The 20,590-nt window shown below is 65.6% G+C and overlaps 1 protein-coding gene across 2 annotated transcripts; it reads left to right on the top strand.

The window, feature by feature from the left end:
• Nucleotides 1–828: 828 nt before the first annotated feature.
• On the top strand, nt 829–20,298 carry PPM1F (protein phosphatase, Mg2+/Mn2+ dependent 1F). 2 transcript variants are annotated; one of them, XM_027566129.1, is made up of 8 exons: nt 829–897; nt 5,388–5,638; nt 9,700–9,851; nt 12,408–12,610; nt 13,002–13,190; nt 14,874–15,017; nt 16,530–16,623; nt 17,176–20,298. In XM_027566129.1, exons 2-8 carry the CDS (start codon nt 5,442–5,444, stop codon nt 17,478–17,480), a joined length of 1,284 nt encoding a protein of 427 aa, XP_027421930.1. In that variant the 5' UTR covers nt 829–897; nt 5,388–5,441; the 3' UTR covers nt 17,481–20,298. The 2 variants fall into 2 exon arrangements, with proteins under 2 accessions (XP_027421930.1, XP_027421931.1); XM_027566130.1 differs by having other exon boundaries at nt 869–906.
• Nucleotides 20,299–20,590: the final 292 nt, after the last annotated feature.

Below are 20,590 nucleotides of genomic sequence, written 5' to 3'. Positions count from 1 at the left end.
GTTTATCTTTCGGTGTTAAAATACTTCCAGGGAATTCCATGGCGGTCCAGTGGTTAGGACTCCCCACTTCCATGGCTGGGGACATGGTGGATCCCTGGTGGGGGAAGTAGTATCCCACAAGCTGTGTGGCATGGCCCCCAGTTTTTTCCCTTGGCTTCTAGGGTGGCAGAGAAGCGCCCCCCCGAAGATGTCCGGGTCCTGGGCCCTGGAACTGTTTTGCTCTTAGATGACGTGGTGAAGAGGAATCAGAGCTGCAAGCTGAACGAGGGCTGCTCACTGACTTTAGAACAGATTACCCTGGGCCATCTGGGTGGCCCAAAGTCATCACGAGGGTCTTCTTGGCTCCAAAGGTGGGGGACCATGAGCTAAGAGAGGCGGGGCAGTTAGAAACTGAAAAAGGAAGGAAAACAGATTCTCCTCTAGAGCCCCCAGAAAGGAAGGGCACCCTGATGACCCTTGAACGTAGGCCATTGAGACCCTGCAGGCTTCTGACCTCCAGGCCTGCAGATACTGTGTGTCAGTTTGTGGCAATACGAAATTAAGGGTCCCTAAAAGGGTCGTGAGCCCCAGGCAGTGCTGGGTGGCACCCCCGCTCCACCAGCCGCTGACCTGCTCTCGACTGTGCAAGCTGCCGAGTGTCTGGGCGTCCCCGAGGAAGGCTTTGTCCCCCTACCCGGCCGCCACGGGAGGAGGAGACCCGCGCCCTGCAGCGGCGGCCGCCAGGGGGCAGCAGAGGCCGGCCCCGCCCTCCCGGGCCTGACTGCGCCTGCGCCGCGGCCGCACGGGAAGTGGGCGGGGCCGGCCGGAGGCGGAGTGGGCGGGGCCAGACGGACGGGAAGTGGGCGGGGCCGGCCGGAGCGGCGGCCAGGCGGGCGCCGGGCGGCGGAGCGGCGGAGGGTGAGGCCGGTAGGGATCTGGGGGGCGCGGGGCGCGGGGCTGGGGGGCTGACGGCAGGGGTGCGCCGGCGGGGGCAGAAGGGCAGGCTGGGGGGCCGCGAGGGGCTGGGGGCTGCAGGGCGGGGACCTCGGGGTCGGGGGCCCGGGGCGGGCCTGGGGGCTGCGCGCCCGGGGGTGCGGCGGGGAGCTCCGAGCCGAGCCGGGGCGCGCGGTGAAGGGCCGAGGCGCAACGCGCCCGCTTGCCCGGGGTCCCGCGCTCCCCTCCGCACCCCTGGCCCAGACCCCTACCCCAGCAAGCCCCCCGCACCTTTGCCGGGCCGCAGCTGCCGCCCCAGCGCCCCCCGCCCCCCACCCCCACCCCCGATCCGGGCCCGGCCCGGAGTGTATCCGAGTGTTTCCGTTTCCACCCAGCGCTCGGGCTGCGTGCAGTGGCGTTAGCCAGACGCGTGTGCGATGGAACCCCAGGCTCAGGCCCCGCGCTGCAGCTGTGCGGCTTCAGCCGGGCCCCTCAGCCTCTCTGTGCAGCAGGGGAGTGGCAGCTGGCCGTAGTAGGGGTCTTCGTGCCAGGCCTAACAGCGCCAGGCCCTCCCGACGGTGCTGGCCCCTGCCCTGCAGCCTGGCACCCAGCGGGGACCGTGCCCTTAGTGACACGTGCTGGGTGACACACGTCCTCTTGACATACCCTGGGGCAGGCTCCGAGGGCGAGCTGTGCCCCCCGGGGCCGCAGGACGTAGAACTGGAGGCTCATTTCTGCCTTTCCTGCCATATCCGGCCGATGGTCACATTTCAAGTCTTTTTCTCCTGCCACCGAGCTGGGAATAACAAAGGCCGGGATGACCCCACCTGATCCCGGCTTGGCCGTTTCCTGCCTGTGCGGCCTCCGTGGGGGTTTGCTGACCCTCCCGGAGCCTGTTTCTTCACTGCAGAGTGGCTGAGTCCAGGCTTGTAGTCAGCACAGTCGTGAGAGGTAAACAGGACGCAGGCCGCTAGGCCAACCTCCGTAGGTTCATTCCTAGAATTCCTTTCTGATGTGGCCCGAAGCCAGCACTGTCTGTAGGACCTGTCTGCTGCCCACCATGTTCCACCGAGTGTCTTGGCTTCCTCTTTTAAGGGGCCAGGCCTCAGGCCGCACCTGCGGAGGGTGTTGGGAGGAAGCTGACACCCGCCTCTCCACCCTCATGTTGCCAGCAGCTGTGTTCAAAGGGGCCTCGCATAGAGGGTGCTGCTACACCCGGAGACCCGGTGGGGGTGGTGGGGGACAGGCTACAGTCTCATGAGAAGTCAGTCCTGTGAAAGCGTGTTTGCACAGCATGAGCGCGCTTCGTGCGGCAGAACCGTGCGCTTGAAACGAGTAGAGGATGAGCTGCAGTCGTGTGTTGCTGCTTAGTTGCTCAGTCGTGTCTCGCTCTCTGCGACCCCGTGGACTGGAGCTCGCCAGGCTCCTCTGTCCAGGGGGATTCTCCAGGCAAGAATACTGCAGTGGGTTGCTATTTCCTTTTCCAAGGGATCTTCCCAACCCAGGGATCGAATCCTCGTCCCCTGCATTGACAGGTGGATTCTTTTCCACTGAGCCATCAGGGAAACCCACACTTAAAATGAACAAAATGATAAATCCTGTGTTATGTATACTTTCCTTGGGCTTCCCAGGTGGGACTAGTGGCAAGGAATCCATGTACCAATGCAGGAGACACAAGAGATGCGGGTTCGACCCGCATCAGGAAGATCCTCTGGAGCAGGAAGTGGCAACCCACTCCAGGATCCTTGCCCGGAAGGTTCCATAGACAGAAGAGCCTGGCGGGCTACAGTCCATGGGGCCAGAGTCAGACTTGACGGAGCATACACATTGCTTTACCTTAAATGTATTAAAAACAAGAAAATATACACATAGGAAAAGATCTGGAAAGGTTTCCCCCGTACTCTTCCCACTGGCTGTTTATGAATGAAGAAATAAGACTCTCCACTTACAGAAAAGCTTGCAGCAATGAAGACGATGCTTTTGTAACAGTGGTGCAGTTTTCCCTTCCTAAGGCTCTCTTTCTCTTTTCCCTCCTGTTGGGAAATCAAGCAGGAGGCCACAAGTAGCTGCCTTGTCTATGTGGTGGAGAAAAACCCAGGCTTACAAATACGCAAGTTGAGCTTCTAAGTCAAGATGGCTAAACTAGAGGAAAGTAGATATTTTAAATGGAAAAAGGAAAAGAAAAATGGACTTTGACAAGTCAGGTGTGAGCAGAAGGGCTGTAGAACTCTGAAGACTTTGTGGGGCTCTCGGCCAAGGTGGGGCAGAGCGCGCGGGTCTCGGGGTCTCGGGCGCAGAGATGAGGGAGGGGTCTGGGAGTGGCCAGCCCCCGAGGTCAGCAGCCCCCGAGGAGTGGGCTGGGAGCCAGGCCCGTAGCTGGCTTGGCCCTTTCTCTGCCGTGTCTGGGCGGTGAGAGGAGGGGCCAGCGGCCCCTGAGGGGCCTGCACCGCGCTGGTCCCCTGCGGGTGTTAGGCGGCAGCGTCGTTATTTCCACTGCAAGCGGAGCCTGGGGGGCCTCATGGCAAGAGCGAGAGGGCCTGGCCACGGGCCACGCTGGGCCAGACGGGTCGAGCGGCCCAGGGTCCCTCCCTCACCCCCTGCAGGTCCTCAGGCCCGGGTCCTGCCCCGGCCTCTCACCAGCCCCCTCCCACCGGTGCTCACACCCGGCCTGGCCCTGCCGGCCTGCTGAGCGGTGACCAGGCTCCGTCCTCACCGACCAGCTCCTTGGGTGGTCCCGGGAGAGCCCAGGGCCCCGGCCCACCCTCCAGGGCTGCCTCCCTCCTGCCGTCTCTCGACCTGGGCTCCCGTTGGCATGGGACGCGCCCTGGATCCCGGAGCCGGTCGAGAAGAGCATGGACAGGAAGGAGACCACCCCGTCCCTTACCCCGGGCGTCCCGGGGAAGGCTGCGCCGCGTCCTGCTCATTTCCGGCCCTTTGTCCTGCCGGCTGCTGTGAAAGCAAAGCTGGGGTGCTGGTAATGCCCACCTGCCCCTCCGAGGAGAGTCGCCAGCCAGCACCCCACAGGGGAAGGGGCGCTGGGCACAGAGCGGAGCCCGGGCTCAGCTGCTGCAGAGGGGAGTGGGCTCCAGGCCCAGGGAACAGCGTCTCCAGGCCAGGCCCCCAAACACCCCCAAGGCCGCCCTGGCAGCGAGGTGGAAGGTGAAGGTTCCGGATCGCCGCTGTGTGCCGCCCTCCAGTCCTGGGAGGTTTGCGAGCGGCTGTCTCCCTTTTGACCCTGATCACACAACTCACGAGCGATTTCAGGGTTTGGAATTGCAGGGAGCCGGGCCTGCGCCACTGCATGGTGCTCTCGTTTCTGCCCCGTGTGCTCTCTGGGCCGGGGGCTGCGTTGTGATCCCTCATGGTCAGCAGATGGGGGCTAACTGTGAGCGTGAGCCTGTCCCCAGAACCTCCTCTCCTTGAATACGAAAGGGGAAAGGGCGTTGAGCCTGTCCCCAGAACCTCCTCTCCTTGAATACGAAAGGGCGTTGAGCCTGTCCCCAGAACCTTCTCTCCTTAAATACGAAAGGGCGTTGTAAGTCATGCCTTCGTGTTTCTCCTAAAGACACATGTCTCTACGCAAGCACAGAGACAGCGCCATAGAACGGACGTGCGTGTCAGTCGCTCAGTCGTGTCCAGCTCTCTGTGACCCCATGGACTGTAGCCTCTGTCCATGGAGTTCTCCAGGCAAGACCGCTGGAGTGGGTTGCCATTTCCTGCTCCATGTGTTTCTTAACTTACCTCTCTTTGCCCCCCAGACCCTCCGCTCATCACCCGTCTTGCTTCCCTTCCCCCAAGCCCACACCCACCCGTCCTCCCCAGAGACTCATGCAGAGTTAGGAGCTCTGATCCTCAGAGGGTTGGGGGCCCCCGGGTCCCCCATCCTCCAGCCATTCAAAGCCCAGGACAGTTGGGATGTTTGGGGACACTTACCCCGTGGTCAAGCCCTTTAAGCCTCAGGAGGCCTGGGACTCCTCCTGGGAGGACGGAAGGCCTGACCACCTCCCGCAGGCCCCGAGTGTCCTGGGGGAGCCTTCCGCTGCACCACTGGGCTGCCTCTGGCGGCCGCCGGGGCACATGAACCCCCTGCACAGGCCACAGGCCGCGTCCGCCTGCCTCCGGGCCCTGGCCCCAGCCCCACTCCTGCCTGCCTCTGACCTCTCAGGCTGTTCTCTGCCAGGAGCATGCCTTCTGCTTCCAGCCGGGATCCCTCTGCACCACACCCACACCCGGGTCTGTCTCCAGAAGCCACCCCTCTAGGCCCCTCAGATCCCCCATCAGGGTTTGTCCCTCCCACATGGGCCTCAGAACTAACTGCGTGCGAGGGTGGGTGGCCCTGCCCTTCCGCCTGGAGCCCCAGTCTTGGTGTGGCCCCGGCTTCCAAGGGGAAGCAGGGAAAAGTGGGCACTCAGCGCTGCAGGGTGTGGGCACGGTCACCCCCAGCCCCGGGCACTGACCCTTGCGTCTCCCTGCAGAGAGAAGACCGAGGACCCCGGCAGCAGCTCCCCTGCCCCCCCGATGCCCTGGGCATGGCCTCGGGGGCCCCACAACAGAACGGCCAGACGGCAGAGGAGACCCCCGGCTTCCTGGACACGCTCCTCCGCGACTTCCCGGCTCCACTGAGCCCAGAGAGCCCCTTGCCATGGAAGGTGCCAGGGCCAGTGCTGACCCTCGAGGAGGTGGAGGGCGAGCTGGCCGAGGTGGCGATGGGCTTCCTGAGCAGCCGGTGAGTGGTGTGGGTGCGGGATGGGGACCCAGGGGTGGGGCAGGGGCAGGGGACTGGGAGCCCAGCAGGCACCCAGGGGCGGGGAGAGGGACCCAGGGGCGGGGGGGCGGGGGGGGCCAGGACCATGACTCCCACCCTGTCAGCTTCACTCGCACCTTCCTCTCCTGCCGATCATGTTGCACATGGGAATCCCCCCCACCACCAGCCACCTTGGTTTCCTGGGGCTGCAGCCTGCGGGGTGGGGGTTTTTGATCAACGCGAGGGCCTCGTCTGCGCACCCAGGCGGCCGGCAGTTAGGGCCGCCCCGACCTTGGTCTCAGCTGCGAGTGCAGCCCGGCCCCACGTGCGACCTGGCCCGTCGGCACGTGCCCAGCCCGGCCGTGAGTGTGCTGGGGCCCTCGTCTGTGCCTCTCTCCCTGTGAAGGCGCCCGTCCCGTGGGGCTGGGGGCCCTGCCCCCGTGTGCCCCGTCCCCCACCCGCCGAGGCCTTGCTCCCTGGCAGGCTCCCCTCTGACCAGGGGCCTCGGCGGGTCTTCCCGGGGGATTCAGTCCATCCCCTCGTGGGTACTGGCGTGAAGTCGCCTTTCTGTCCCCTCACAGACGGGGCGGCAGAGGCTCAGAGGCTGGCCCGAGGCCACGCTGTCCCCCAGGCACCCAGACCCGAGTGGCGGTGGCTGCGTCCCCACTGCCCAGGCCACGAAGATGAGGTCAGAGGGACGTGAGCAGCTTAGCGGGAGTCAGGGAAACCGAGAGCCACGGGCCACCCAAGGAGAGGGTCGTGGGTGGGGCTGGGGGACAAGGCAGCCTCAGAGCCTCATCCCTCCCAGAGGCCTCACCCATCACTGTTCACCCCCAGTGCTGGCGTTCGGCGTCCTTGGAGGCAGGCCAGCTCCTGCCCTGCAGCCCCGGCAACTGCCGGGAGGGGCCCGAGGCCTGTCCAGTCGGCCACGGGGGCGTGACGGCCGCAGGTCCGAAAGCGGGTGGCCTGTCTGTCTGTGTGGTGCATGCAGAGGGTGAGGCTGGCTGCTCTTACTTTGGGGAACTAGTTCAGAGGCACACCAGGGGAGCTGAGCGGGCCTGGGGCTGGCTGAGGCCACACTGGGGCTTGGGGGGCTGGATGGGGGGCGAGACGAGGGGCCGGGCACCACAGTGGCACTCGGGGGTGGAAGGGATGTTCAAGGGCCCCGAGCCCGCAGCAGCCCCTTGGGCCGCTGTCCCTGCCAGGCCTGAACAGGGCGAGAGGACCCTCCTGCCCAGGGAGGGGCCTGAGCCAGAGACGGGGGTCGGCCCGAGGCGTCCATGTGGGCGGACAGTGCAGGCCTGCAGCTGGTGACGGGTGAGAGGTTGGGGGTCACAGCCGCAGAGCTGGCGGTATCTCAGTTCCCGACCAGGGACTGAACCTTCACCCTCTGCAGGGAGACCGCAGAGTCCTAACGGCCAGACCGCCAGGGAATCCTCCGCCTTGAACAATCGTCTCCACGTTCTTTCTGTTGCTTCTGGCTGTGTCGGGTCCCGAGCTGCACAGGCTTTTCTCCGGGTGCGGGAGCGGGGGCTGCTCCTGCTGTGGAACAGGGGCTCCCAGGCGAGCGGGTTCCGGTAGGTGCCCTAGAGCACAGGCCCAGTAGGTGCGCTGACGGGGGCTTCGTTACCCACCCCTGCCGGCGCGCACGAGCTCACACGCCAGGGACCGAATCCGCGTCTCCCGCGTGGGCAGGTGGATCCTTTACCGCTGAGCAGCCAGGGACGCCCTTCGAAGGACCTTGAAACACATTATTTTAAAAGTCCTATTTTCCAGCCTTTTTTTTTTTGGCTGCATCATGCGGCCTGTGGGATCTCAGGTCCCCGAACAGGGACAGCACCCAAGCCCCCAGCGGGGAAGGCCCTCCAGCCGTTTGAATGGACTTGCTTTCTGTTGCTCTCGTCGTCCCCAGCCTTTCTTTCCCGTGTGGACACGGCTGTTCCGTGTGTCTCCCGTCTGGCGATCAGCGCCCACCTGCACACCCAGAAGCCCGTGTGCAGGCGCTTGGGCGTCCAGGCCCAAGTGTGCTGGTTGTGAATGGATCCTGCGTGAGAGCCTCCTCCTCCTCCTCCTCGTCAGGGGTCACGTCCCAGGCCCCCGGGCGGGCCGGAACCCGCAGTCACTGAGAGGCAGTTCCGTCTCTGCCGCGGGCCTGCGGGCTCCCTGGGAACCCGGCAGGCAGTGGACCGGAGCGGTTCTCGTTTCTTGGGTACCTGGTGCCTGTCGTGAGGCATCCTCGCTGGAGTCTTTGGTGGCCGCGGGGTGCCGGGCGGGGCCCACAGCCAGGCATTGTCCTGTCCCCAAGGCCGGAAGCCACCTCCCTGACCCCCCCACCAGGGCTCCCAGTCGCAGGAAGCCGCTGTGGCCTCGCCCCACACTGGGACCCGGGAGCAGCACAGTTCTCCCCACCGGGAAAGGGGGCCCAGCTCAAGGCAGGAGATCCCCGTGGGGCCAAGGAGCATGCTCCTCAGGTCTCGGCTGGCTGTTTTTCAAAGGCGGGTTCCAGGGGCTATGCCCCTGAGTCAGCTTCTCATTTTTAAAAAAAGACGACAGACTCATCCCAGCAGCTCCCTCAGGCCCTCTGCAGACTCACCAGAGATTGCCCAGGGGGACACACCCGCCCAGCCGTCGGGAGGGCCTGGTTCCGCCCAGCACAGTGCCCAGCTTCCCTTGGGTGTGCCTGGCCTCGGGGACAGGCCAGGATGCCAGCCCTGGGACCCAGAGAGCTGGGGCCTTCCATGGTGGGATCCGGTCCCTGAGTCTGGGGGCTGTGCCCGCACGCCCCAGAGCCCATGGTGAGAGTTTCCCATACTGCTTCCTGCTGGCCTCGCTCTCTCCACCCTAGGCCTCCCGGAGCCCTCGTGCAACCCTCTTCTCCTGCCGGGAGGCCTCCTGGCCCCTCCTGCTCCCCACCCTAGCCTGCGCTGACCCTCAGCTCTGCGCAGCCTGTCTGCCCTGGGAAGCAGCCAGCCCGGTCTCGCTTCCCAGACTTGGCTCCAGGTGGCACCCCTGGCATCACCCCACTTCCCCAGCCCCCTTCAGCCGTTCTGCCCCACCCCATTCTCCCACCCAGACTGCGTGCCCACGTGCCCCAGGCCGCTTGGCCTCCGGGGAGCCTGAGACGTACGGCGGACCCACCCGGTCCCTGCCCCACACGGCAGCCCCATCCCTTCCGGTCCATTGCCAGGCCCGCCCTTCGCGGCGAGGCCAGGCCGGCCTGAAAAAGCCTGGTCAGATGGTGTCACATCCCTTCTCCAGCCACACCAAGGACATGACCCTGTCACCCTGGCAGCTGCCTCCCCAGAGCCCCCTTCCCCAGCTGCCTGGACGGCCTGCTTCCCCCGGGACCCCATGTGACGGGGGCTCACAGCCCGTGGGTGTGGCACTCCCCGGATTGCTTTCCTGGGGCGGCGACAAAGCACCATGGGCTGGGCAGCCTCAACGACAGCCATGTTTTCCCAAGATTCCGGAGGTCGGGGTCCCGGAGCCGTGTGTCTGCGGGGCCGGTCCCTCTGGCCGTTGCTGGCGGTCCTCAGCTGGAGATCCGCTCACCAGTCTTCGCAGGGTGTCTCCCTGGGGTCTCTGCCCCCGTTTCCCCCTTCAGTAAGGATGCCAGCATGACTGCATCCGCGCCCCTCCCTCCCGGGGGACCTTGTCATAACTGGTAGCTTCTACAACAGCCCAGCTTCCACGCCTGGTCACGTGCCGAGGCGCTGGGCTTAGACTCCGTAACACACACAACTCGATTCGTAGGGCTCCCTGACCCCCAGGGATCCCCGGCTGGTATTGGGGACCAGGAGCTGTCTTGAGGCTGGACGTCAGGCCGTTCATCCAGTAGACTCAGCTCACACGTCCGTGGGTCCCCCTCCCACCAGCCCCAGCGAGGCACCACCCCGTAAATGGTGTTGCCTGGACGGCCATCCGGCTCCCGAAGGACCTCCCTGAGGGGAAGGGGGCCAGGGTTGTCCCTGGAGTGCGGGGCAGACCCCAGGGTCCCAACTCCTGCAAGGAACGGGCCCCTGACTCCAGGCCCCCGTCCCCAGGAGCGCGCCGCCACCACTCGCCGCCTGCCTGGCCCACGAGGCGGTTTCCCAGCTGCTGCAGTCTGACCTCTCTGAGTTCAGGAAGCTGCCGGAGCAGGAGGAGGAAGACGGGGACAGAGGGGACAGAGCGGAGGAGAAGGCCCCTGTGACACGTGAGTTCCCGCTCCGGGGCCCCAGGGGCTTCGTGGGAAACAGGCTGCGGGGGAGCGTCAGGCCACCTGGCCTCCTTTGCTTTCCCGTTTCACGGGTGGGCAGCGCCGGACTCATGACAGGGTGGCAGAGTCCAAGCCCCAGGAGAGGCCTCCCCAGCGTGCAGGACGAGCCCCGCAGCCTGGGCGGTGGACAGCCTTGTCCGGAGGAGCCCGGGGTGCCTGCAGCCCTCGCGGGCCTGCCCTCCCACCTCTGCGCGACACGGTGGTGACGTGGGAGCCGGCTTCGGGGGCAGCCGCAGGGTCCAGGGGTAGAAAATTCAGAGTCCAGGCCGTGTCTCAGCTGTGAACTTCTGGGAACCCGGCCAGGTGGTGACTCGGGGATCCCTGAGAGCCAGTGCCCTGCTCCCGAGCCTGCAGTCCACACCCGGAGGAGCCCAGCCAGGAGTGAGCCTCCCACCGGGCAGGCCCTGTTTCGCAGGCTCTTCAGTCGCTTTCCTGGTAGTTTTTCCCCCCGGGGTGGAGGTCAGCTCAGGTTGCACCAGGACTGCAGCCTTGGGCCAGGCTGTGGGGCGCGTCTGGTGGGCCCACCCTGAGCAGGGCCTGGGCTCCTGCGTGCTCACCAGGCTGGGGAGGGTGCGGGGGTCAGGTGGGATGCCTGCCGGGGACAGGGTGGGTCCCGGGGTCCGGCCCCGGGGAGCAGGCGGCCAGAGCCTCCACAGGTTTCTCCATTCGTGCCCCTGCCCGACCCACTGCTGCTTTGTCCTTGGTTTTAATTGAGATGCAACTGAGCTGTGACGTGTAACGTGAACGCACGGCGCGTCGGTTTGCTCCGTTACACGTTACAGGGGTTACCTGGCACCTGCACCACCTGACGTGATCACTGCCCCCAGCATCAGTGCTACATGCAGGGCACAGGGACACACACGCGGCCTTTTCCCTGGCTCCCTGCCCAGCCGCATTCCAGCCCAGCCCCGCCACACATTCCTGCCCCAAGGCTGGCAGGCGGGTGATGATAGACCGCCTTTGTCCTCTGCCAAGCCTGCCAGCCAGCCCACAAATGCCCCTGGCCCCTCGGTGGGAAGCCAGCACCACCTGCTGGCGGAAAGGAGCTGGTGCGGCTCACAGCCCAGAGCCAGGCCTGGGGGCTCCGAGGGCCGGGGGAGGGGGGACCGGCTCAGCTGGCCCTGCTCTCCAAGCAGGCCTGGGCCTGCCACACTCATCAGCTCACCCCTGTCATGAGAGTGGAGTGCAGGCAAGTCTGTCCCTTGAAGCCATTCTTGCAAAACTGGCATTGCTCGGGAGTTCTAAGAACCCCTGCTGGGGGCAGAGGTGTGGCAGGGCGGGGAGAGCCTCTGCCCGCCCCATCCCAGAGAGCTGGGCCCCACTATGGGATTCCTGGTGGTGGCTGAGACCCCCACGGTCCCCATGCAGGGGGCTTGGGTCGATTTCCTGGGCGGGGAACTAGATCCCTCGTGCAGTAACTGAGACCCAACACAGCCAAAAAAACAAAACCAGCCTCTGGTTGCAGTGGGAAATGGGGAAAGCACCAAACAGTGTCCTTAAGGAAAAGCCTGGCCCGGGACCCCGCCCTGCAGACATCCGCTGCTGAGCTCGTGGGGTCTGTGACTTGCCTGCCTCTGAAATCCTCTGGGCCCACGTGGGTCGGAGGTGTCCACGTTCTCGTGATCAAAGGTGGAATTTCCCCTCTGTCTCTCATTTTCACATTTTTTCCCCTTAGTGTTGATTTTTTAAAAAGATTGTGACGGAAGCACTTCATATGTTTGCAAAGTCGATTTCCGTTCCATCCTTGAACTTGTTAAAATTCAACTTGACCCTCGGGTAGCCGTGGCCCCGGTCGTGAGAACTGCCAGTCAGGACCCCGCATCTTTGTCCCCCAGTGGAAACCGATGAAATAGCACGAGAGGGTCTGGACGTAGCTTCATCCCACACGGATGTCACGTTACCGCTGTGGCCGCCCTGACACCCGCCTGCCCCCACCCTGAGCCCCGACAGCCCCCCATCCCTATGTTCTTATCATTCGAGGATGCAGATAAGTGATGTCACGCACGATGGGCTTTTTCCACTGTGCGGGGTTCCCTGGAGAGTCACCAGGCCTTTGTGCGTCAGGAGCTCCTTCCTTCCTTCCTTCCACTGACCGCTGTCCGGGGTGCTGTGTATGAGAATAACAGATTGATTCTTAGTCCTTCATTGGGAAAACAGACCGTAATTCACTCTGTGTTTGGATGTATATTGTCTCCATTAACGCACAGTCAGCGGCCCTGTGCTTGTTCTTAACCTTTTTGCGTTTCTGGCTCTTTCCTTTGGGGTGCAGCCGTGCAGTCGGGCAGGGGCTCCCTGTGTGCGTGTGTGTTTCCAAACCAGGCATGTTGTAACTGGCGACACAGGCTGTGAGCGGGGTCCTCAGGCTGCTGTGCCCAGGGGGCCAGGCAGTCAGGCTGATGGACTCCAGGGGTCTTGGGAAGCAGGGGTGGGATCAGGGAGCCCCCAGGGGTCCGCGGGGTTGCCTCCCTAACAGCCCCCGGTCCTGCCCCTCAGTGCTGGACGCCGCGGGCCTGGCGCGGAGCCTCTTTGACCGCCTCTGGCAGGCGTGCGGCCAGTGGCAACAACAGGTGCCCGCAGCGGCCCGGGCCCCGCAGCGGCAGTGGCTGGTCTCCGCGCACGCCATCCGCAACGCCCGCCGCAGGATGGAGGACCGGCATGTGTGCCTGCCCGCCTTCAACCTGCTCTTCGGCCTGGAGGTCAGTGGGGGCCCGGGGTGGGAGGGGACCCTGGTGCCCAGCAGGGCCACCGGCCGGAGCCCAGGCAAGTGGGACGCCCACGGCTGCCGTAAGCACCTGCCCAGCTCTGGGCAGCCGGGCTCATCGTCCCCGCCGCGCTGGGCCCCGCCCACCCGGCCCCCTGCTTGCTGAGCTCTACCCCGGCCCCCCCCCCAGAGCCGTCTGGGGCCGCTGCCCTTGTGCACGCGCCCCCGTAGCCGGGCCAGAGCAGAAACTGAGGCTCCCGAGGGTCGTCCTCCCCAAGACCACCCCCCAACCCGCCCGCAGCTCAGCCTGTCTGGTGGCGAGGCCGTGCGGTCCCCCAGCGCCCCGCTCCGCCCAGGCCGTGACCTCGCCCCGCACTCCCCGCCAGGACTCGGTGGACCGCGCCTACTTCGCCGTGTTCGACGGGCACGGAGGAGCGGACGCCGCCAGGTACGCATCCGTGCACGTGCACGCGGTCGCCGCCCGCCGGCCGGAGCTGGCCGCGGACCCCGCGGAGGCCCTCCGCGCGGCCTTCCGCCGCACCGACGAGATGTTCCTCTGGAAGGCCCGGCGAGAGGTGAGTGCGGAGTGGGGCCGCCGGGACAGGCCTCTGCGAGGAAGGCGGCGGAAGGGCCCCTGCCGAAGCCCGCTGGCCAGCGCGTCCCCTTGCTCCTGCCTCAACGGGCCTGTGGCCGGAACCCGCGTGGGGCTCTCTCCAGCAGAGGGTGTGCGGGCCTCACAGGGCGGGCAGCGAGACTGTCTCGTAATCGGGCGGCGGGATGACAGGCGCGGGGCTCTTCCTCATGGTTCCCAAGAGGAGACGCCACGCCATGCCAGGGCCACTCGGGAAGCCGCCAGGGTCGGCCAGGGGGCAGAGGCTGGCAGACGGCGTGGCTCCCGTGGGCAGGCACCGCGGCTAGCTGAGAATCGGATGGTTTGACTAGACCTAGGGGCTCTGGGCCACGGGGCGGTCCCTGGCCATCAGGGCGGGGAAGATGGCCTGGGCCAGGGACCATGGAAGTGGCTGAGCACCTGGGCTCAGACGGGCTGGCCCCAGCAGCCGGAGCACGTCAGGGGAGACAGTAGCACTCTCTCGGAGTTAGCTCTGGGAGCGAGGGCCTGCTTCAGGGTTCAGAAGGCCCTCGGTTCGTCTCCGCATCGTAAAATGCAGAAAACGAAGCACAGGATCAGGGCAGGCAGACCTCAGAGGCCTCGAGGGTTTGGTTCCAGACCACCTCCGCGATGTGCGCGTATGAAGCAAGTCACATGACTGTCAGGCTCCCGGTGCAGATAAAGGCTGGGTTTGCACTCTGCCCTCATCTGCAAGCAGGCAGCAGCGTCATGTCTGAACACAGCAGGCATCTTAAACAACACCTTGTTGCTAAAAACTCCGTCATCGGAGCCTCCATCGCAGCGTGTGATCTTTCTGCCATGGTGACGTGAGAGGTGCCTGACCGCAGATCGCTGAGACAGAGAGTAACAAGGTGTTACCGTTCTAGCATGAGAACCACCTCCCCCAGCCCCCCAGGCAGGCCGGCCCGGACTGCGGGTGTCGGCAGCTACACAGACCCACCGTTTGTTTCTGAAAGAAAAAAGGGTGCATCTGGCTCCTGACCTGACTGCCCACCTCCCGTCCCCTCGCACCTCAGGGTCCTCCAAGCCCTCAAGGTGGATGCTAAGATGGTTTTAGAGACCTGGAAACAGCCAGGTGGCTCCAGAGGGGGTGTGGGGAAGGGGACACAGTCTGAGCACAGACCCTCAACAAGGCCGGACTTTGCATCTGAACAGAAAAGCTTCCAGGTCTGAGACCCCGGGGGGTGGGCACCCAGGCACCCGGGAGTGAGAAAGGGTTCCCTGCAGCAGGTGCTTAGCTCAGGCTATGATGATCCAGACTGACCTTTGCTGAGGTGTAATTGACACGTGACAGGCTCCACGTGTGCAGAGTCCCGGCTGGGGGTGTGGCGCGTGTTTCTGTGCCCGTGCGCCTCTCGCCGTGGTAACAGACGTCCCCGTCACCCCCGAAGTTCCTTCCAGCCTTTGTGGTCGCTGCTCCCCGGACCCCCCAGCCGTCCGCTTTCCGACATCGCGGACGGCAGTGTCTGTGCGTGCTGATTTGATTCCCCTCGTGCGTGGGTCCCCGCGTGCGCGGGTCCGTTCCTGTTTGCCCCTGAGCGCCGTTCCGGGGTGGGCATCTGGCCGGTGTGGGCGCCTCCCGGCGGCCTCCTCGCCTCCCTCACCCGCGTGCGCCCTCTCCCTGCAGCGGCTGCAGAGTGGCACCACGGGCGTGTGTGCGCTCATCGCGGGCAACACCCTGCACGTGGCCTGGCTCGGGGACTCCCAGGTTCTCCTGGTGCGGCAGGGCCAGGCAGTGAAGCTGATGGAGCCGCACAGACCCGAGCGGCAGGTAAGGGGGCCCCATCCTCCCGGGGGGCTCCAGGCGCTCCTCCAGAGGGAGGGCGTCCCGCCTCGCTCCAGCGGGTCCCCTAAAGCTGGGCGCGCTGGCCGCCAGGAATCTCACAGAGCCCTTCTTGTCTCAGCGACATGGAGCCCAGAGCTGCAGGACGGAGCTGGGTATCTGCTGGCAGGCGGCCCAGGAGGCAGGGTTAACGCCCAGTCCTCTCCTGCACAGGCGGGGAGCACCGGGCTGTGGGGGAGGCCTCAGGCGGTGGTGGTTGGAGCTGGGAGGGGCCAGGCCTGGGGCAGCGGGCCGGGAGGAGGTGCTGGGGCTGCGAACAGGCACAGACCCTGCGGCTGGTGCGGCCCAGCAGGCGGCTGGAGGACGGGGAGGGCGGGGGAGCGGAGTCGCTGCTGAGACTCCAGGACACACTTGGCCGGGAGCTTGGCAGCCTCCGGAACAGTGGGGCCGGCAGAGGGCGAGCTGGGGGCCGGGTCGCAGGGAAGCTGTCAGGCAGTTCTGGGGACGGCCTGCCCGTGAAGGCGAGGGCGGCAAAAAGGAAAGGTCTGGGCTTCAGGGATGCGGAGTCCGGGAGGCCTTGGCACCCAGGAGGGCGGCCACGCCTTTGGCCTGAGGCCCCGGAGCTGGTGGTGGGGTGCTCCCTGGGGTGTGGGGCCTGGAGGGGCTGCAAGACACACACACCCACCCTTGAGTTGGGCAAGGCTGGGGTCGTGGAGCCCCAGGCTCTGCACGGGGGAGGTGGCAGGCAATGGGTGAACCTCCTCAGAAGTGGGAGGCACAGGTGAATGGGCTGGGAGGGCGGGGCCCATGGGAGGACGCGGTGGACAGGGCTCTGGATGAGTGGAGCCGCGGGAACCCACCCCTGGCCAGCAGCTCTGGGCTTGGCCTTGGGGAGGCTGGGGTGGGAGGACGGCCGGCTGGTGGGGGGCCCGTGCCCCAGGATACCCCGCCTGGACTGGGCAGGGGCAGAGACGGGAGCCACGGGGCGGGCACGGGGGTGGCTGCAGCCGCGTTGGAGACGCCTCTGCTCTGGGAGCTTCTGGAGGCCGGAGACGGTTTCAGGACCCGAGGCTGGGTCGGGCCTGTGCGGCCCTCTCAGGCCTGGAGCCCCGCGGTGCAGCTTGAGGGAGCCAGACCGCGGCGGGGGGTTGCTCAGGGCTCATCCAGGGCCTGTTCAGCGTCACCCAGCCCTGCCCAGGGGCCCGTGACGGGGAGGCACCGTGTCCCTGAGAGACGGCAGCGGAGGGCCCCGCAGCGACCCGGGCCCTAGCTCTCTCTGCTGCTGCGAGCATGTTCCCCAAGCCCAAAAAGCTGCGGGGGACGGGCCGCGCGTCTGCCTTGGCAGCGGCACCGTTAGCTGCGCCTGCGTCAGTGGGGCGGTTTGGGGGGTTTGGCGTGTCTCCCCGCCACATGGTTCCCCGTGCTGCCTCCCCTCGGGCGGCTTGGGCACACCCCTCCACCGCCCGCCAGCCCCCCGGCCCACCCTGGCTGTCTCCGCAGGACGAGAAGGACCGCATTGAGGCACTGGGTGGCTTCGTGTCGCACATGGACTGCTGGAGGGTCAACGGGACCCTGGCTGTGTCCAGAGCCATCGGTAAGGAGGCCAGGGGGTGGGAGGGGGCCCGGCACAGCGGGTGCAGGCGCCTTAGCAGCTTGCCTCCCAGTGAGATAACAGCAGTTTAAGTCACTGTCCTTAAGACAGTCTCTCGGGAGGGTCTGGGGGAAGCCCTTGGCTGCCCGGTGAGGGCTGAAGGTGATCCTTGGGCGGTCTGTAAAGGAGGCTGGCCCATCTTGCTGTGCCCTCCTGCTGGCGAGGCGTCCTCTAGCTTAAAGATGAAGCAGCAGTCCCTCTCCTCCCCTCGGCCTCCAGTGACTGCGGGCTTCCGTCTCCCCCCAGGGCTGAAGAAATGCCTCCCAGCTCTCTCCCCACCCGCCCCCCGGGGGCCCAGCCCCTCCCAGCCCCCTCCTCTCACTGCCCTGCTCTGTCTGCCGCCCAGAGCACTTGGCACGTCATGAAACTACCTTTTGGCAGCGTGTGCCCTGTGAGCCGCCACGCCTTGGAGGTGGGGTGGCCACAGGCCGGCCAGGGCCTGCAGTCAGGGCGCCAGGCCCTCACCACCCTCCCCACCATCCTCCTCCGGCCCAGGGGACGTCTTCCAGAAGCCCTACGTGTCTGGGGAGGCGGACGCGGCCTCGTGGGAGCTGACGGGCTCCGAGGAGTACCTGCTGCTGGCCTGTGACGGCTTCTTCGACGTGGTCCCCCACCAGGAGGTGGCCAGCCTCGTGCGCAGCCGGCTGGCAGGGCCGCAGGGCAGCGGGCTGCGCGTGGCCGAGGAGCTGGTGGCCGCCGCCCGCGAGCGGGGCTCACATGACAACATCACGGTCGTGGTGGTCTTCCTGCGGGACCCCCAGGACCTGCTGGAGCCAGAGCCTGACGCTCCGCGAAGCTAGGAGGCGCGGACTCCCGCCCCCGACCCCGTGATCCCCCCACAGATGCCTTAGGACCCAGCGGGAGGCGGGCAGGCGATGCCCCCCACGGCCTCGAGAGAGCACCCTCGTGGAGGAAAGCGGTTCCGGAGGGGCCGGGGGGGGCGGGACCCAGGCTGCGGGTGGCGGCCGCAGCCACACCAAAGACACTGGGCATGCACGCCGGGTGGCCGGGCACTGGGGGCCTCGGGCAAGGCTGGGAGCCGCAGATGTTGTCCAGAGTGCCCTGGGCGCCGCACAGAGGTTTCTTATTCCCCCCGACTGCCCATGACCGAGGCTTTCGGGGGTGCCCGGGGCTCCTGGTGCCCGAGTATGAAGGGTGGGCCTCGTGGGAAAGAGACGGGGCGCCCACCTGTGACCCGCCCTGGTGCCCACACGTGGCTTGTGCTCCAAGGAGGGGACGCCCAGACAGAGACGCGTGTGTCCCGTCTGTGTTCTTCTCCCAGGGAAGCGTTTCCTTCAGAAGCAGTATTTCAGGTTTGGTCCATGTTCTGTCAGTGCCAAGAGGCTCCGTGGGTCATGTAACTTAAGCAGAGCTCCGCATTTATTTTATTCCCTAGGGAACTTTTAAGTATTGAATTTTTTTTTTTTTTCTTTTTGTGAGACGCTCCTTTTGCAGTATTACTGAAATTTTTTTCCCCTCAATGAGGATTGAAACACATCCTTTTCCAGGTGGTGTAAATAAGCCGTTCAAGTGCCTTAAACAGCTGTGGGCAATGCTGGGGCCGCTGGGCTGGATGGATGCCCGGAGCACGCTGCGGGTTTTTGTTTTTTTAACAAAAGCAGGATTTGTTTTGTCAGAGCGGCGTGATTTGGGGCAGAATTCTCCCCAGCAGAGTTCTTTCTGCTTTTGCACGGCCTGGGCCAGACCTCAGGGCTCCAGAGTTGGGGTGACCGTGGCCCCACCTGCCTCCCCACCCTCCTGGTCCCGTCCCCCAGTCTCTGATCGGACCCCAGGCCAAGGGACCAAGCTCCACCCGACGGCAGGTCCGTGCCGCTGTCTGGGATGTTCCGGAGAGCCTGGTATGTCAGCGGTTGAGTTGGTTTCGTCGGGATGCACGCCCAAGGGGCCCTGGCCACGTTTGGAGGCAGCGGGAGAGCAGAGGGGAGTCTGCTCCAGTCCCAGCCTCCACTGCCCTCCTCTGCCCGTCGCCCGCTGGTCTCCGCAGCTCCAAGGCTGCAGGAAGTGCGTGACAGGTTGGCTCCCCCAAGTTGGTGTGGAGTTGGAAGCGGGGCAGGGGGGAGTCCTCTGGCCAGAGGACGTAGGATCTTCATGATGGGTGGGGAAGCGGGGCGGGTGACTTGGGTGAGGCTTCAGAGAAGGTCACTGGGGACTGGGCTGTGGGAGGGGCTTAGCGCGGGGGTCCCCAGGCTGCGGGGTGGCGTGGAGGAGGCGGTCAGAGTCCCCCCAGCAGCAGGGCCCAGGAGGCTGCACTAAGGGAGCCCAGGCCCTCCTCACCCAGGGAGGGGGCTGAGAGCCCCTGGTGAGGCCGGCTCCCAGACTCAGCGTTGCCCACCCAAGCCCCCAGCCCTAGCAGCAGGAACGAAGCGTCTGAGCGGGGTCCCGGGCTTGCCGTAGAAGCTTCTTAAGCTAGTCACCGCAGCTCAGAGCTTTGGTGGCCAAGTGAGCAGGTGTTGCTCCGTCTAACCCGAAGGTCCTGCCTTCCGGGAGCCAGAAGCCCCTCGTTGAGCACTCTCGGCACAGGGCTCGGTCAGCTGGCCCTCAGGTTGGGGAGGGGGGCATTGAGGGGATGCCCCCTGTTCTCCCGCCAAGAGGGGCTGGCCTCCTGCAGCGCCTCGTCGCAGGGCCGTCCCCCCTCAACCTGGACTGGGCATCGTTGGCCTCCTCGAGTCCTGACCCACCGCCCCTTCAGGCCACGGTCTTAAGAGTCCCCCCAGCCGGGGGCGCCAGCCTAGGAACCACGGTCCCCACCTAAGCCCAGCTCTGTCCCTTGGTCACCGCGGCCCTGGGCCTCCGTGTCCCCTCGGTAGGGCACGGGGCTGCCCGGGGCTTCGGGGGCAGTGGTGCCAGGACTAGCAACCCTCCCCCCCCACAGGGAGGGGTGATTAAGTATTAGTATCTATTCTTAACATTAAGTAGGTTGGGGAAGAGGCAAGCTACTGATGCCGGCGCCTTCCTTGTGTGGCAGACGGCAGCCGGAGCCCTTGAACCCTGCTTTTACAAGTGGGGCCACTCCACAGCCAGCAGGGGTGGGCAGGCGGGCCCCCTGACGCAGCCCACCCTCAGCGTCCAGGCTTGGGAGAGCGGCAGGGGCCAGGCCCCAAGGGAGAGGCGCAGGTTGTCAGTCTGGGGCCCTGAGTTGGCTACCGGTGACCCCTGCCCTCCCCAGGCCAGCGCTCAGGCTCGCCCTCCCCGTCACCCTTGCCCCACAGCCGGAGCTCCACCATGGACTCGGGTGTCCTGGCCGCTTCCGCAGTATTCCCAGGGAGGGTGGGCAGCTCCACCGCTCCCGGGCCCGGCCCGGCCCTGAGCCAAACGGATCAGGTGGTCCTGGGTGCGATGAGCTGTTGGCTTTGCTTCCAGCTGCAGCCCTGTGGGCACCCCCGGAGGCCTGCGCTCTTCCCCCAAGGCTCCACGGCTTCGCCAAATATGCCTGCAGCCTTGCCAGGGGTTTATCCGTGTGCATCTCGGTGGGCTTCCTGGAAGTGGCGTTCCATGTGAAGGGGTTTGTTCCCAGAAGGGGTGGCGGTTTCCCCATCTGAGGGACAAGTCCCGGGGCCCCCATGCTCATGTCAATAAACCACAAGCTCTGAACCCCTCCACCGAGTCCGGAGTCCTACCTTCAGCTTCCTCACCTCCTTGTCCCCCGGCCATCAGGATGGGTTTTGGAAGCTGCTGATGGACGTGGGTTCCATCCCTGGGTTGGGAAGATCCCCTGGAGGAGAAAATGGCAACCCACCCCAATATTCTTGCCTGGAGAATCCCATGGACGGAGGAGCCTGGCGGACCACACGGGGCCACAGAGTCGGGCATGACAGCACATACGTGCGAGGGGCCATCTAGCGATCCTGCAAAGTGAGCAGGCCACCCTGGAGAACCCTGCCGGCCCCCA

The sequence above is a fragment of the Bos indicus x Bos taurus genome, chromosome 17 (genome assembly GCF_003369695.1).
Source record: "Bos indicus x Bos taurus breed Angus x Brahman F1 hybrid chromosome 17, Bos_hybrid_MaternalHap_v2.0, whole genome shotgun sequence".
In the NCBI taxonomy this organism is placed as follows: Eukaryota; Metazoa; Chordata; class Mammalia; order Artiodactyla; family Bovidae; genus Bos; species Bos indicus x Bos taurus.
The sequence above is the reverse complement of the archived record's forward strand: the minus strand, read 5'-3'. Positions and strand labels throughout refer to the sequence as shown.

Coding starts and splice junctions, on each gene's coding strand:
- PPM1F (XM_027566129.1), top strand. CDS start 5,442: ATGGCCTCGGGGGCCCCACAACAGAACGGCCAGACGGCAGAGGAGACC. Junction 9,852..12,407: donor GGAGAAGGCCCCTGTGACAC/GTGAGTTCCCGC, acceptor CCTGCCCCTCAG/TGCTGGACGCCGCGGGCCTG. Junction 13,191..14,873: donor TCTGGAAGGCCCGGCGAGAG/GTGAGTGCGGAG, acceptor CTCTCCCTGCAG/CGGCTGCAGAGTGGCACCAC.